The 11,773-nt window shown below is 53.1% G+C and overlaps 1 protein-coding gene across 1 annotated transcript in view; it reads right to left on the minus strand.

The window, feature by feature from the left end:
* The window catches only part of CYTH4 (cytohesin 4), a 30,465-nt gene that overhangs the window by 10,964 nt on the left and 7,728 nt on the right, over positions 1 to 11,773 (minus strand). The window contains exons 2-7 of the mRNA XM_007454061.1: positions 10,442 to 10,524; positions 8,456 to 8,520; positions 7,186 to 7,252; positions 5,332 to 5,450; positions 3,574 to 3,654; positions 1,508 to 1,620 (exon numbers count right to left, since the gene is read on the minus strand). Of these exons, the coding sequence (XP_007454123.1) occupies positions 1,508 to 1,620; positions 3,574 to 3,654; positions 5,332 to 5,450; positions 7,186 to 7,252; positions 8,456 to 8,520; positions 10,442 to 10,524 (528 nt within the window). The remainder of the gene's footprint in view (positions 1 to 1,507; positions 1,621 to 3,573; positions 3,655 to 5,331; positions 5,451 to 7,185; positions 7,253 to 8,455; positions 8,521 to 10,441; positions 10,525 to 11,773) is intronic.

Consider the following 11,773-nt stretch of genomic DNA (forward strand, 5'->3'; position numbering starts at 1 on the left):
CCCCCCCGCAGCCCTCCCAGCTCTCCTGCCCACTCTGTTCTCTGCCTTCTTGGAACTCAGAGGTTGCTTATTGTTGGCAACACTGTTCAGGGCTTTGTCACGTGCCACTTGGTAATCTTATTAGCACTGTGGGGCTCCCGGAGCCACGCTCCTGTTCCATTATTCAGACTTCCATGTGCTCAGGAGCGAGGTTGGGCTGAGCGTTTGGGAAGGAGGTGATTGCTACTCTATGATGTTTTAAAGTCCTGGGTCCAGAGCCAGGGAAGTCCAGCTGTGTCCCCAACTCTCCGGTTGACCTTGGAAAGTACCTGGGTTCCCAGAGCCTCAGCTTCCCCATCTGCAATATTAGGAGGTTTAACTTTGAAGTCACTTCCTCTCCTAGAGCATCGATGATTCTGCCTCTGGTAGCAGTGGCACTAATGTTGCTGCTTGCCCCCGTGCTAAGTTCTTTACGGCCCTTGACAACACTGTGAGCTAGGCACCGTTACCACCACCATTTTACAGATTAGGAAACTGAGACACAGGGAGAGTGACTTTACATGTCCAAGGTCACAAAATTAAGTAATGAGACTGTGATTCAAATCTGGTGCTTTAAAATTCCTTCCTTCCTACAAATATTTAGTGTGTACCTCCTAAGTGCTACAGAATGGGGATTCACTGGTGAAAAAATCTGTTTGGTCCCCATCCTTGTGAGATATTTAGACTTGTGGGGCTGACAGATAACAAACAAGCAAATCCCTAATTTATATATAACTACAAGGTAGGCAAATGCTCCGTAGGACTTGCCCCTGGATATACTGCTGAAAAGCTCCCTTCACTTCTCCGAGTCTGTGTTCCGCAGGGATGAGAACACTGGTGACCTTGTAGAGTGAATGTAAGGCTTACATGACTTTGCGTGTAAAGCACTTAGCACATGGGGAGTGCTCAATATGTGGACTTGGTTATTGCTATGTTGTCTTCAGACCCAGAGAAGAGGCCAGGACAAGCCTGCCATGATGACTTTTCGCCCACCATGTTGGGGGATGTGGGGGACTGAGCTTTGCTGATATCTTTCTGTACCCCTTTGCGCCCTGCATCCTGCTCAGGCTGTTTCATGCTTCTGTGCCTTTGCTCAAACTAGAACTCCTGTCCAAAAAGCCATTTCTCCCCTTGACCTCCTGGAGAACTCCTATTCATCCTTCAAAACCCCATTCAGACCTCAGGACCTCTGGGAAGCCAGCCTGGACACGCTGAGTTCCCCCATCCCTGCCCTCAGATGAGGCACTGATGTCTTAGCACCCTGTGCCATTATTTCCTGCCTTCTCTCCCAAGGATCATGCCCCGAGGCAGCTCTGCCTGACAAGCACCCAGCAGAGGGCCTGGCACAGAGTTGGAACTCAGTGAGGGTTCATGAGGGGATCTGGGCTCCCAGCGTCTGGGTGCTTGGGAGAGACCTGAGGGGGTAGAGAGGCCGAGGTGCCTTGGAAGGCAGATTTGTGTCTGGCAGGGTCCCCTCCCACACTGGCACCTGTGGATTGGAAGACACCTGGGTTGCAGAGGCAGTATCGGGTGGCAAAGCTCTCCATCATGCGGTCGATCTTCTGGGCCTCGCCTGGCAGTCGGAAGCTCCACAGGAATTGTCTGGGGGAAGAACAGAACCATGGGCAGTGGAGGTGGGGGAGGCTCTAAGAGGGGGCTTAAGGGGTACTCCATCCCCCCACCCCATAAGCTGCTCTGTGTTTCCCAGGCTTAGTCTCTTTTATCCTGTAAATGGGAGACTCTGCACCTGTCTTCTAGGCTCATGGGGGGGGCGGTGTCAGTGGAATTTGTTATTCTGAGCACCAAGACTGCAGGAGGGATCCAAGAAATGCTTTTTCTTCTAGAATACAGGAGCTGAGCGGGCACACCCCTCTGCCCATTTGAGACCCAGCACCATTTGCGGCCCAGTCCACCTTAGCCCTGTCGATTCCCGGGTTCTGAGGCCCCTCGCCGCCTGGCCACTGGGCCCTGGGATTTGACTGTGGGACCCTGGGGGAGTGTCTTCCCTTGGCTGGGCATCCCTTTCTTAGAAGTAAATGATTTCCCCAGCTTCCAACTAAGTTCCCCAAGGGCAAGGGCAGTGCCTGCTCCTCTCACATCTCCTGGTGAGCTGGGACAGCCAGTAACTGCTCAGTAAAGGCTAGCTGAATGAGTGAAAGAATGAACAGGTGAATAAATGAACAAATGAATGTTGGAGACTCCCAACCTACCCCTCTCCTTTAAAAAGCATGGGAGTTAAAGGGAAGGCCACATTGCTTAGATGGTGGTGGCTTCTTCCTTCTCTGCCTAGCAAACTCCTAATCATCCATCAAAGCCCAGAACAAATGCCCCCACTCACGAGCTGATTTTCCAGGCATCATCTGCAGCAGCAAGACTTACTAAGCACTGACGGTGGACCAATTCTAAGCATTTTCTCATTTAGTCCTCACCACCCTATGAGGTTGGTACTGTTAGTATCCACATTTTACAGATGAAGAAACTGAGGCACGGAGAGGTTTGTTTTTTGTGTTTTTTTTTCTTTGCGGTACGCGGGCCTCTCACTGTTGTGGCCTCTCCTGTCGTGGAGCACAGGCTCCGGACGCGCAGGCTCAGCGACCATGGCCAACGGGCCCAGCCACTCCACGGCATGTGGGATCCTCCTGGACTGGGGCATGAGCCCGTGTCCCCTGCATCGGCAGGTGGACTCTCAACCACTGCGCCACCAGGGAAGCCCTGTACTCAGTTTGGTGAGAGTTTTTATATGAAAAGATTTTGTATTTTGTCAGATGCTTTTTCTGTATCTATTGAGATAATGATTTTTGTCTTTCATTCTATTAATATGGTGTATCATATTTATTGATTTGCATATGTTGAACAGTCATTGTAGAGAAGGAATAAATCTTACGAGGTCTGTGTGTGTGTGTGTGTGTGTGTGTGTGTGTGTGTGTGTGTGTGTGATTTTCCCAAGGGGTGAGTAGCAGAGATAAGATATGAACTGAGCAGTCTGGCTCCAGAGCTTGTGCTCCTAATGCATATACTGTAATGCCTCCCATTGTTGTAAAAAGGAGTAGCAACAATAATATCCTAATTAGAAAATAATAAGTAATAATAAATGCAGTACACACTAAGCTGCATTAAAAAAATAAGTAAAACAAGCACTAATCCAAAGAGCAGTGGGATGGGAATGGTATCTTAATAGTAATAATGATTATGATTAAATATTATTATAATAATGATGTAATATAATAATAGTAGTAACGAGCCGGGTACTGATCCAGGCAGTCCACACCTATTATCTCATCTAACCTCAGCTCTATGTGGGGGATAATGTCATTAATTAAGTTTATTTATTTATTAAAAAATTTTTTTTTGCCCACACCACGCAGCTTGCAGGATTTTAGTTCCCGGGCCCTCAGTAATGAAAGCGCTGAGTCCTAACCACTGGACTGCCAAGGAGTTCCTTCATTCTTTCCCCTGATGCTTTGTTTGTGCTGTTAGCCATGTGGATGGTGATGCCCCAACCCTTCCTGCCGTGCCACCCTCGGGGGGCAGGCCCCTGCCCCCTGGACCACTCACCTGAGGGCCTGGACAAGGTTGAGGTTGGCGAACTCGTGGCAATCTACGAAGGCCTGGAGGACCTGCAGGTTGATGGGGTCCCTGGCGAGGAGGCAGAAGGGAGGGCGGGACACACTTGGGCATTTGCTGGCACCCACCTCCGGGGGGCGGTCGAGGTGGGGGAGGCCACGGAGGGGAGAGATGTCCTCCTTCTGAATCCAGCCACCATCTGGTCTGTTCACATCTGTCTGAGCCCACATCACAGTCCCCCCGCCCCCGTGTGTATGTCCATGTCCCCCCCCACACAGCAGACGCCGCACCCCCCGACGGCTCACCAGCACTGTCCTCACCCAGGAGGGGAGTTCTGGTTTCAGAGCGGCCTGCCCTGAGCCAAATCCTTCCTCTGTCACTTCCTTCATGGGTGACCCCACACAAGCCACTTGACCTCCCCAAGCCCCAGTGTCCACATCTGTAAAATCAAGAGAAAATGCCCACCCCCTTTTCCTTCCCCTTCCCAGATCTGAAATCAGAAAGTGCTGCCCTTCTTGCCACCTGGGTTCCCTGCTTGCTTAGAAGGAGAGTGTCCTCTGGGGAGCCTGGGGGAAGGGTTCCTGGCTTGTTGGCCCAGCTCCACACCTGTCCCCTATAGTCTGTCTGCCACCCAGCAGCCAGAAGGGTCCCCTCAGACCACTCCTCTGCCCAGAACCCTCTCAGGGATCCCCACCTTGTCACCTACTACTTTCTCCCTTCCTCTCTCTCTTCCAGTCTCACTAGCCTGCTGTTCTTTAAGCAGCTTCTGCCCCAGGGCCTTTGCACACACTGTTCCCTCTGCCTGAAATGCTCTTCCCCCAGAGCTGCACGGCTCACCTCCTTTAAATTTCAGTCAAAGTTCACCTTCTCTGTGAGACCCTTTGCGTCCACACGATTTAAAGTCCACAGCCTTCGAAGCATGGTTCCCAGAACTTTCTCATCTCCCTTCCCTGCTTTATTTGTATTCCGAAGAACTTATAATTTTCTAACTTATTTTACATATTTTGGGATCTGTCTTCCCCGTTAGAATGTACCTCCTTGAGGGCAGGAGTTTTTTGATTTTGTTTTGTTTTTGTTTTTGGCTATGCTGCGTGACTTGTGGGCTCTTAGTTCCCCGACCAGGGTTGAACCCAGGCCCATGGAAGTGAAAGTGCCGAGTCCTAACCACTGGACATCCAGTGGTTTGTGTTTTTTTTAACTGACGTATATTTGATTTACAACAGTGTCATTTTCAGGTGCACAGCAAAGTGATTCGGTTATACATGTATATGTATATATCTGTATTCTTTTTTTCAGTTCTTTCCCATTATAGTTTATTACAGGATATTGAATATAGTTCCCTGTACTACACAGTAAATCCTTGTTGTTTATCTATTATATATGGTAGTGTGCATCTGTTAATCCCATACTCCCAATTTAATCCCCCTGTCCGCCCCCCCCCGACCAGGAGTTTTGTCTATCTTGTTCACTGGTATAAATCCAGGGCTTGGAACACTGCCTGGTACATGGTAGATACTAAAAATATCTACTTGTTTTCTAAATGAGTGAAGGAAGGAATGAAGGCAGGCAGGCAGCCCTTGGTTCAGGGTCTGGAGGGGCGTGATCAGTTAGGCCACTGAACCCCAGGAGTTATGACTTTCCTAATATGACTCATTCCCTTACTTACCTGCACACACAATCCCCTCACCCACACTTGTGCACACCTGCACACCCTCATTCTCTGCCTCCCTAAGGCCCCGCCCTCCTTACCTCTCCCCCAAGTAGGTGCCGATGGCCGTCTTGTTGAGGCCCTCGCCCTTGTACAAGAACTGGGCGATATCCTGGACATCAGGGGTCAGCAGCTTGTGCTCAGTGAGATACTGGATGCCCTAGAGGTGGTACACAGAGCCCGTGAGTAGCCCCGCCCAGCAGCTGGCCTGGGAGGAGTGAGGGAGAGAGCCCCTGTGGCCAGAGCCTTGGGCCTGGCATTCTAGCATTGGCACAGCTTTTTCTGGGAAGCTGTGTTCCCTCCTTAATAGAAGTTGCCTTTGTAAGGTGGTGAGTTCCCCATCAGCAGAGACGTGCAAAGAGAGATGGGGTTCCTGCCATGAACCAGGTTCATGCCAGGTGCTCCCCAGGGTGCCCTGCAGTCTGACACTCTTTGATGATATGCTTTGATGATTCTATGAATTTATAATTTTAAGATTGAATGATTCACCCTTCCTTTTGTCCCCCTTAAAATTCATATTATTTAAACATAGTGTTTCATTTTTTCTTATAAGTAATCTATGTCCATTGTATAAAAATTAGAGGGCTTCCCTGGTGGCGCAGTGGTTGAGAGTCTGCCTGCCGATGCAGGGGACACGAGTTCGTGCCCCGGTCCGCGAAGATCCCACATGCCGCGGAGCGGCTGGGCCCGTGAGCCATGGCCGCTAAGGCTGTGCGTCCGGAGCCTGTGCTCCGCAACGGGAGAGGCCACAACAGTGAGAGGCCCGCGTACCGCAAACAAACAAACAAACAAACAAAAAAATTAGAAAAATACTGCTCAGTCAAAAGGAGAGGAAATTGCTCAGTCCTACCACTTGGAGGTAGACAGTTTCCCTGGTGGTCCTTTCCTCCCTTTTCTGTGTGAAAATGGGAGTGTGCCTCGCCCGATTTTCCGATTTGACAATATCTCAGACATCTCTCCCCACAACCCAGGCACTCGAAGTCTATCATCTAATTTTAGGAGTTTGAGGGGTTGGTGTCTGGTTTTCTGTGATGATGCCTTCGAGCCCCTATTCCTTTTGGAGAAGAGGCTGCTGGGAGAGGGGGGACAGGTTGTGGAGGGCTCTGAGTGACAGGCAGATGGCCCAGGGGACCCCTCAGTGGCCCCTCCCTGAGGGGAGCTCAGGCAGGATCAGGTAGGAAGTGAGGTAGCGCGTGCATGCGCGCGCGCGCGCGCGCGCGCGCGCGCGTGTGTGTGGTCTGTGTGGTCCGTGTGGATGGGGGCAGGCGTTGATTGCCAGGTGCCACTGGGACACGGGAGGCCTGTGATGGGGAAGAGGCAACCTTCTAAGCGAGAGCAGTAAATTTCCAGGTTCCCCGTTGCTTCCCTGACCCCACCCCCGTGTGTCAACTTGTGGCTTCCTCCTGTCCCGGCTCCTACAGGAAAGGAGCCCAGGGCCACCTGGCTGGGCGAGGGGTGGGGACTGGGGGTGCTCTGAGGCCAGTGGGGGTGGGGTTAGAGCGTAGCTGAGCCCTGAGCACTCAGGGCTCCACGCCAGCGTCCCAGGACTGGCTCCCCAGCCGAGGGGCTGGAAGACACTTCTGGAGACTGAGTCCCAGAGTTTAAGGGCCCCACTGCCCAAAGTCCAACTCACAGAGCGGGGGACAGACATCACAGACCCCACTGCATCCTCCTGGCTCCCACTTCATGCCCTGGGGCTACTATGCTGTGGGGTGGCAGAGCCCCCAGCCATAACAGGCGTGGGGCGCAGGATAAGATGCTGAGCCAGGCGGGGCTTCAATTTCCTCATCTGTAAACTGGGTAATTGTGTCAGTTGAGGGGGAACAAGAGGACATCGTGGAGGGCCCCAGCATGCAGCTCTCCCGGCCCCCTGACTCGGCCCCCGCACTGCCTACCTTCACGGGATCCATGTTGAATTTCTTGCGCCCGATGCCCAGCTCCTTCTCTTTCTGGGCCATGCGGCTGTAGACAGGAAGACATCAGCCTGGACGCCCCCGGACCCCAGGACACCCCTCCAATCCCCGAGGACGCTTTCCTCAGCTAGAGCCAGTATTCCCTAAGGGCCTCCAAGTGGGGCTGGAATCACCGAGGAGAACGTGAGAAATGCAGGGTTTGGGCCCCTTCCTGAGCTACAAGACTGTATTTCCAATGGGCCCAGCTCTGGAGCTGTAGCCTCAGGAGCCACAGATGCTCCTGGGGGGGATTTAGAGGGGCCCTGTGCTTAGAGGGGGAGCAAGATAACAGGGAGGTCGTGGGTGAGAGCACAGGCTTTGGAGCCAGGCTTCTGGTGCAAATCACACTCATCTCTCTGGGACTCAGTTTCCTCATCTGTAGCATGCGGCGACTCTACTACCTGCCCCCAAGCATTGTTGAAAGGTTAAAGCATTGAAAATAGCTAGTGTTAGGTGCCGTGTAAATGTTATGTTGTTGTCACTGTTGGGGCTGGAGACACGGGGGCAGTGAACGTGTGTATGCAGGCGTTGAGTGCGTGCATGTGTCCGGGCTAGGAAGGTGAGATCAGAGGCATCAGAGAACTGAAGGCTGGCAGGGGCAGGGGGGGGATCTCCTGGGACACCGTATGGAGGAGTCAGTACCCTGGGGCCCTAGGGGATTATGTAGGGACCAACCTTCTCATTGTACAAGTGGGGAAACTGAGGCCCAGTGAGGGGAGGACCGACCGCAGGTCACAGAGCCAGGGGCAGTCTTCCTACAGAAGGGGTGGGGTGATGACACCTTACGGGTGGAGTGAGGTGGACCAGCCTCGGCCTTGCCACAGGCCAGGCTCCTGTCCCCGTAAGGCCCCTGGCTTCCTTATCCTCATACTTGGGGCTGAAATCCCCCTCTCCCTGGCCCAACCCAGGATGCTCCTGGCCAGCGATTGGTCAGGGGCTGGGTCAGGGTGGGTTGGGAGAGACTTTGGGTGGAGGAGGTGGGAGAACGGGGTTGCTGCTGAAGAGAGGGGTTGCTGGAAGCAAGGACCAGACCAGACCACGGGATGGAGTGTCAGGGCCGCCCTGTTACTATTTCACCCCCCTATGCCTCCCCTCTGGGGGTCCGACCCCTGATTTCAGCAGGGCCCGGGCTCATTCACTCTCACTCATGGCATGTGACGTCCTCAGGAAGCCACTGTGGCAGCTTCCCAGGGTCCCCTGCCGGGCCCCTCACCTCTCCTCTGCTGTCTCGAAGCAGTCGATTTGAGCAAACACATCTTCGATCTCTTCCTTCAGCTTCTGTGGGGTGGGGAGGTAGAGTCAGGGGGCGGAGCCTGGGACAGAAAGGGCTTCACGACCCCGCCTCCCCCCAAACACAGCCATTCCCACTTCCGGATGTGATTCCCAAACCTCTGTCTTGAGCTGCCACTAAGGGACCCTCCCCCTGGTGGATCCCTTTCCCGAATATCTCATATCCTCAAAATCCCAAGCCAAACTTCTTGCCTCTGTTTATCCCTAGTTCTCCTGGGGCTCCTCTCGTGGGGTGAGGGAGTCCCCAGTCCCTAGCCTTTCCCCCACTCTATTTCTGGTCTTCCCATCTCTCACCTCTGCAGCTGAAAAGTGTCCTACCCTTGAGCCAAAGCTTCCCGACAAGCCCTCCTCTGCCCAGCTGCCATCTTTCTGAAGCACAGCTTGGTGCTGGCCCTTTTTCCACCCAAACTCCATCCATGGCTCCTTACTGCCTCTCCAGGCAGGAGGTACAAACTCTCACCCAATGATCAGGCCCCAGCTCCTCTCTGGTTTCCCTCCATCCATCCATTGACCCTGTCCTGCTCCCTAGACTCTGTGGCCACTATGAGCCAGGTGCTATGGGTCAACAGGGTACAAGACGGCACAGGACCTCTTCTCAGGGACTTTGCAATTCCAGTGAAATTTACAGAAAAGGACACGAAGGCCCAGAGAGGTGAAGGGACATGTCCAGCATCTGACTCCAAGCCTCTGCTTTCCCTGACACCCCCCAAGCCTTTTCCATCTTGACCTGGCGGGAGGTGCGCAGTGGCAGAGGAGACTCCCTAACTCAGTGGCAGCAGCAAGAGCCCCCAAAGGCACCCCAGCCTTCCCTCACCTCCCTCAAGATCTTTGGGATGGGGGTAGTCCTAATAGGGCTTTGTCCTGGGGCCCAGGAGCAGCATGGGGCCTGGAGCCTCTTTCTGAGCCCAGTCAGCTCCTGTCCATGTGAACTTGGCCAAGTCACTGAGTGGCTTCCCCACAAATAAAATGAAGGTTCGCTCGTAAGTGTTAACTGAGTACCTACTATGCTCTATTGGACGCGGGATATAGTGGTGGGAAACAGACCCAGGTTCTCCTTACATGGAGCTCACTCCACTGGACTTTGGATCATGGGGCAAATGGAATGACCATGCAGAAAATGGTCAGAGTAATGGTCTAGAAAGAGCCTGGCACATGGTAAGTACTTGCTGAGGGAGTTATCTTGTGCCTTCGTCTTTCTCTGGAATCCTAGGTGTACATGCATTGGGATGGGAAGTGGGGTCCCACCAACTACAGCCAGAGTGGACAGGGCGGCCCCTAGAAGGAGAGGCATTTGGGCTGAGAATGAACCAGGAGGAGAAGGGGCCATGAGGAGGGATTAGGAGAGTCTCAGGCAGAGGGGACTGTGAGTGCAAAGGCCCGGGGGCAGGACCGAGCATGGTGGCACATTCCAGGAGCAGAAGCAGGGCCTGTTTCAGAAGGTTGCTGAGAATCAGATGAGCTAATGTCTGAGAAACTGGTGAACTGACAAGTGCTGGGCAGATAATGGTGTTATCTTGACCAAATGGTCTACATTTTCGGGGGGATGAATCTGAGGTCCGGGTTGGAGATGAGACCAGACTGAGGCCATACAGGTGGGGCTCTGCACATAGTAGGTGCTGAACTGATGGTTCCCTTTCTCTCCCCTGCTCTCCTGGCTCTCTCTGAGCCCTAGCAGCTGAACCCAGGAGTGGGGACTCCCCTGGGAATTCTGTTCTCCCCACTCCTGGGGGCTGGGGCTGAGGCTACATGTGGGCTGGAATCTGGCCCCGCTCTTGGCCCAGGCTGGGTCAGGAGGTGTGCGAATGTGTATGACTGCTTGCTTGTGGGTATGTGTGGTTTGAGGGTGTGTCAGCATGAACGTGTGGGTGGACAAGAGCATGTGTATTTGTGAGCGTGAGTGTGAGCACACCTGGATGTCCTCCAGAAGCTGCTTCCGATGCCATTTGATCCGCTGCAGTTCCTCGGCCTCCTCGCTGCTCAGCTCCCCTGGGTCTGGAGAGAGAAGAACTGGTGGTCCCTGGCTCATTCCCCGCCCTCCCCTCCATCACTCGGCTCCAGCCACCCCAGCTAACTCTCACTTCCCCAGGGCCCTCTTCCTTCTAGAAACCCATGACTTGCTTGCCCTCTTCATCCAGGCCTTGGCTCAGATGTCACCTCCTCCAAGAAGCCTTCCCTGACTGCCCTGTCTAAAGCAGTCCCTCCCCACACTCACCTCCTACCAGCTTTATGTTTCTTCTGCCCCTCTGGGTACAGACTCCCTAAGCCATCTTGTTTACTTGCATCTTTTGTGTTCTACTCATTCCACTCAGCCCCATGAGAATAGGCACTTCAACAATTTTGCTCACTGCTGTATCCTCAGCACCTAGAAAGAGCCTGACACATAGCAGGTGCTCAGTGCAATACTTGCTGAAGGCATTCATCCTTTGCTGCAACTTTACCTCTTCACTGGATCACGCATCTGTCATTTATTCATTTGTTTGTATGACCAGGAAGTGGTGATCATTTTGCCTCACATCCCATTGGCCAGATGTAGCCACATGGTTACAGCTACCTTCAAGGGAGGCTGGGTAATGAGCCTTTAATAGGGTGGTCCTGATATTCTTACTACGTAAGATGGGGAAACTGAATTTGGGGGGACATTTCACAGTGCCTGCCCCAGACACTCAGGCTCAGAGAACTGAGGTGACCTGGCCAGGGTCCCAAAGGGACAAGTTGCTGAGCCAGGGTGGGACTTGGGTTGGGATGACGACAAAGTCTGAGTTCTTTCATGGTCACCTGGAAATGAATTAAAGGAGACACAGGTGTGCCAATGTCCTGGCAATGTGCTATGACCATTCCCCCACCTGGGTCAGCTGACCTACCTCTACCTCCCCCCCCCCCATTTCCTGTCCCATCCATAACACTCTCCTGGTCAAAATCTCCATGGAATCCTTATTCCATAGGGGGAAAAGTCCTCATCCAGCCAGGCTTATTCCCCACCATTCTCAACAAGAGCCTGCCAGTCCAGCCTGCCTGCTCCTCACTGCCCCCCAAATGGTCTAACTCTCAGTCTTACTTCTCCACCTTTGCCTCTTCAGCTCCTCCACCCTTTGATGCCTTTTCCTGTCTGCCCATCCAAATCCTCTCGACTCTCAAGTCCTAGCCTTGGGAAGCTCCTGGTCACGTTTCTTAAAGGTTTTGTAAGGACAGATATGATGTCTTCCAAATAAAAGCAGAGAATATCAAGAGGTCCCTTTCCCTA

This window comes from Lipotes vexillifer, unplaced genomic scaffold, assembly GCF_000442215.2.
Source record: "Lipotes vexillifer unplaced genomic scaffold, Lipotes_vexillifer_v1.1 scaffold382, whole genome shotgun sequence".
Taxonomy (NCBI): Eukaryota; Metazoa; Chordata; class Mammalia; order Artiodactyla; family Lipotidae; genus Lipotes; species Lipotes vexillifer.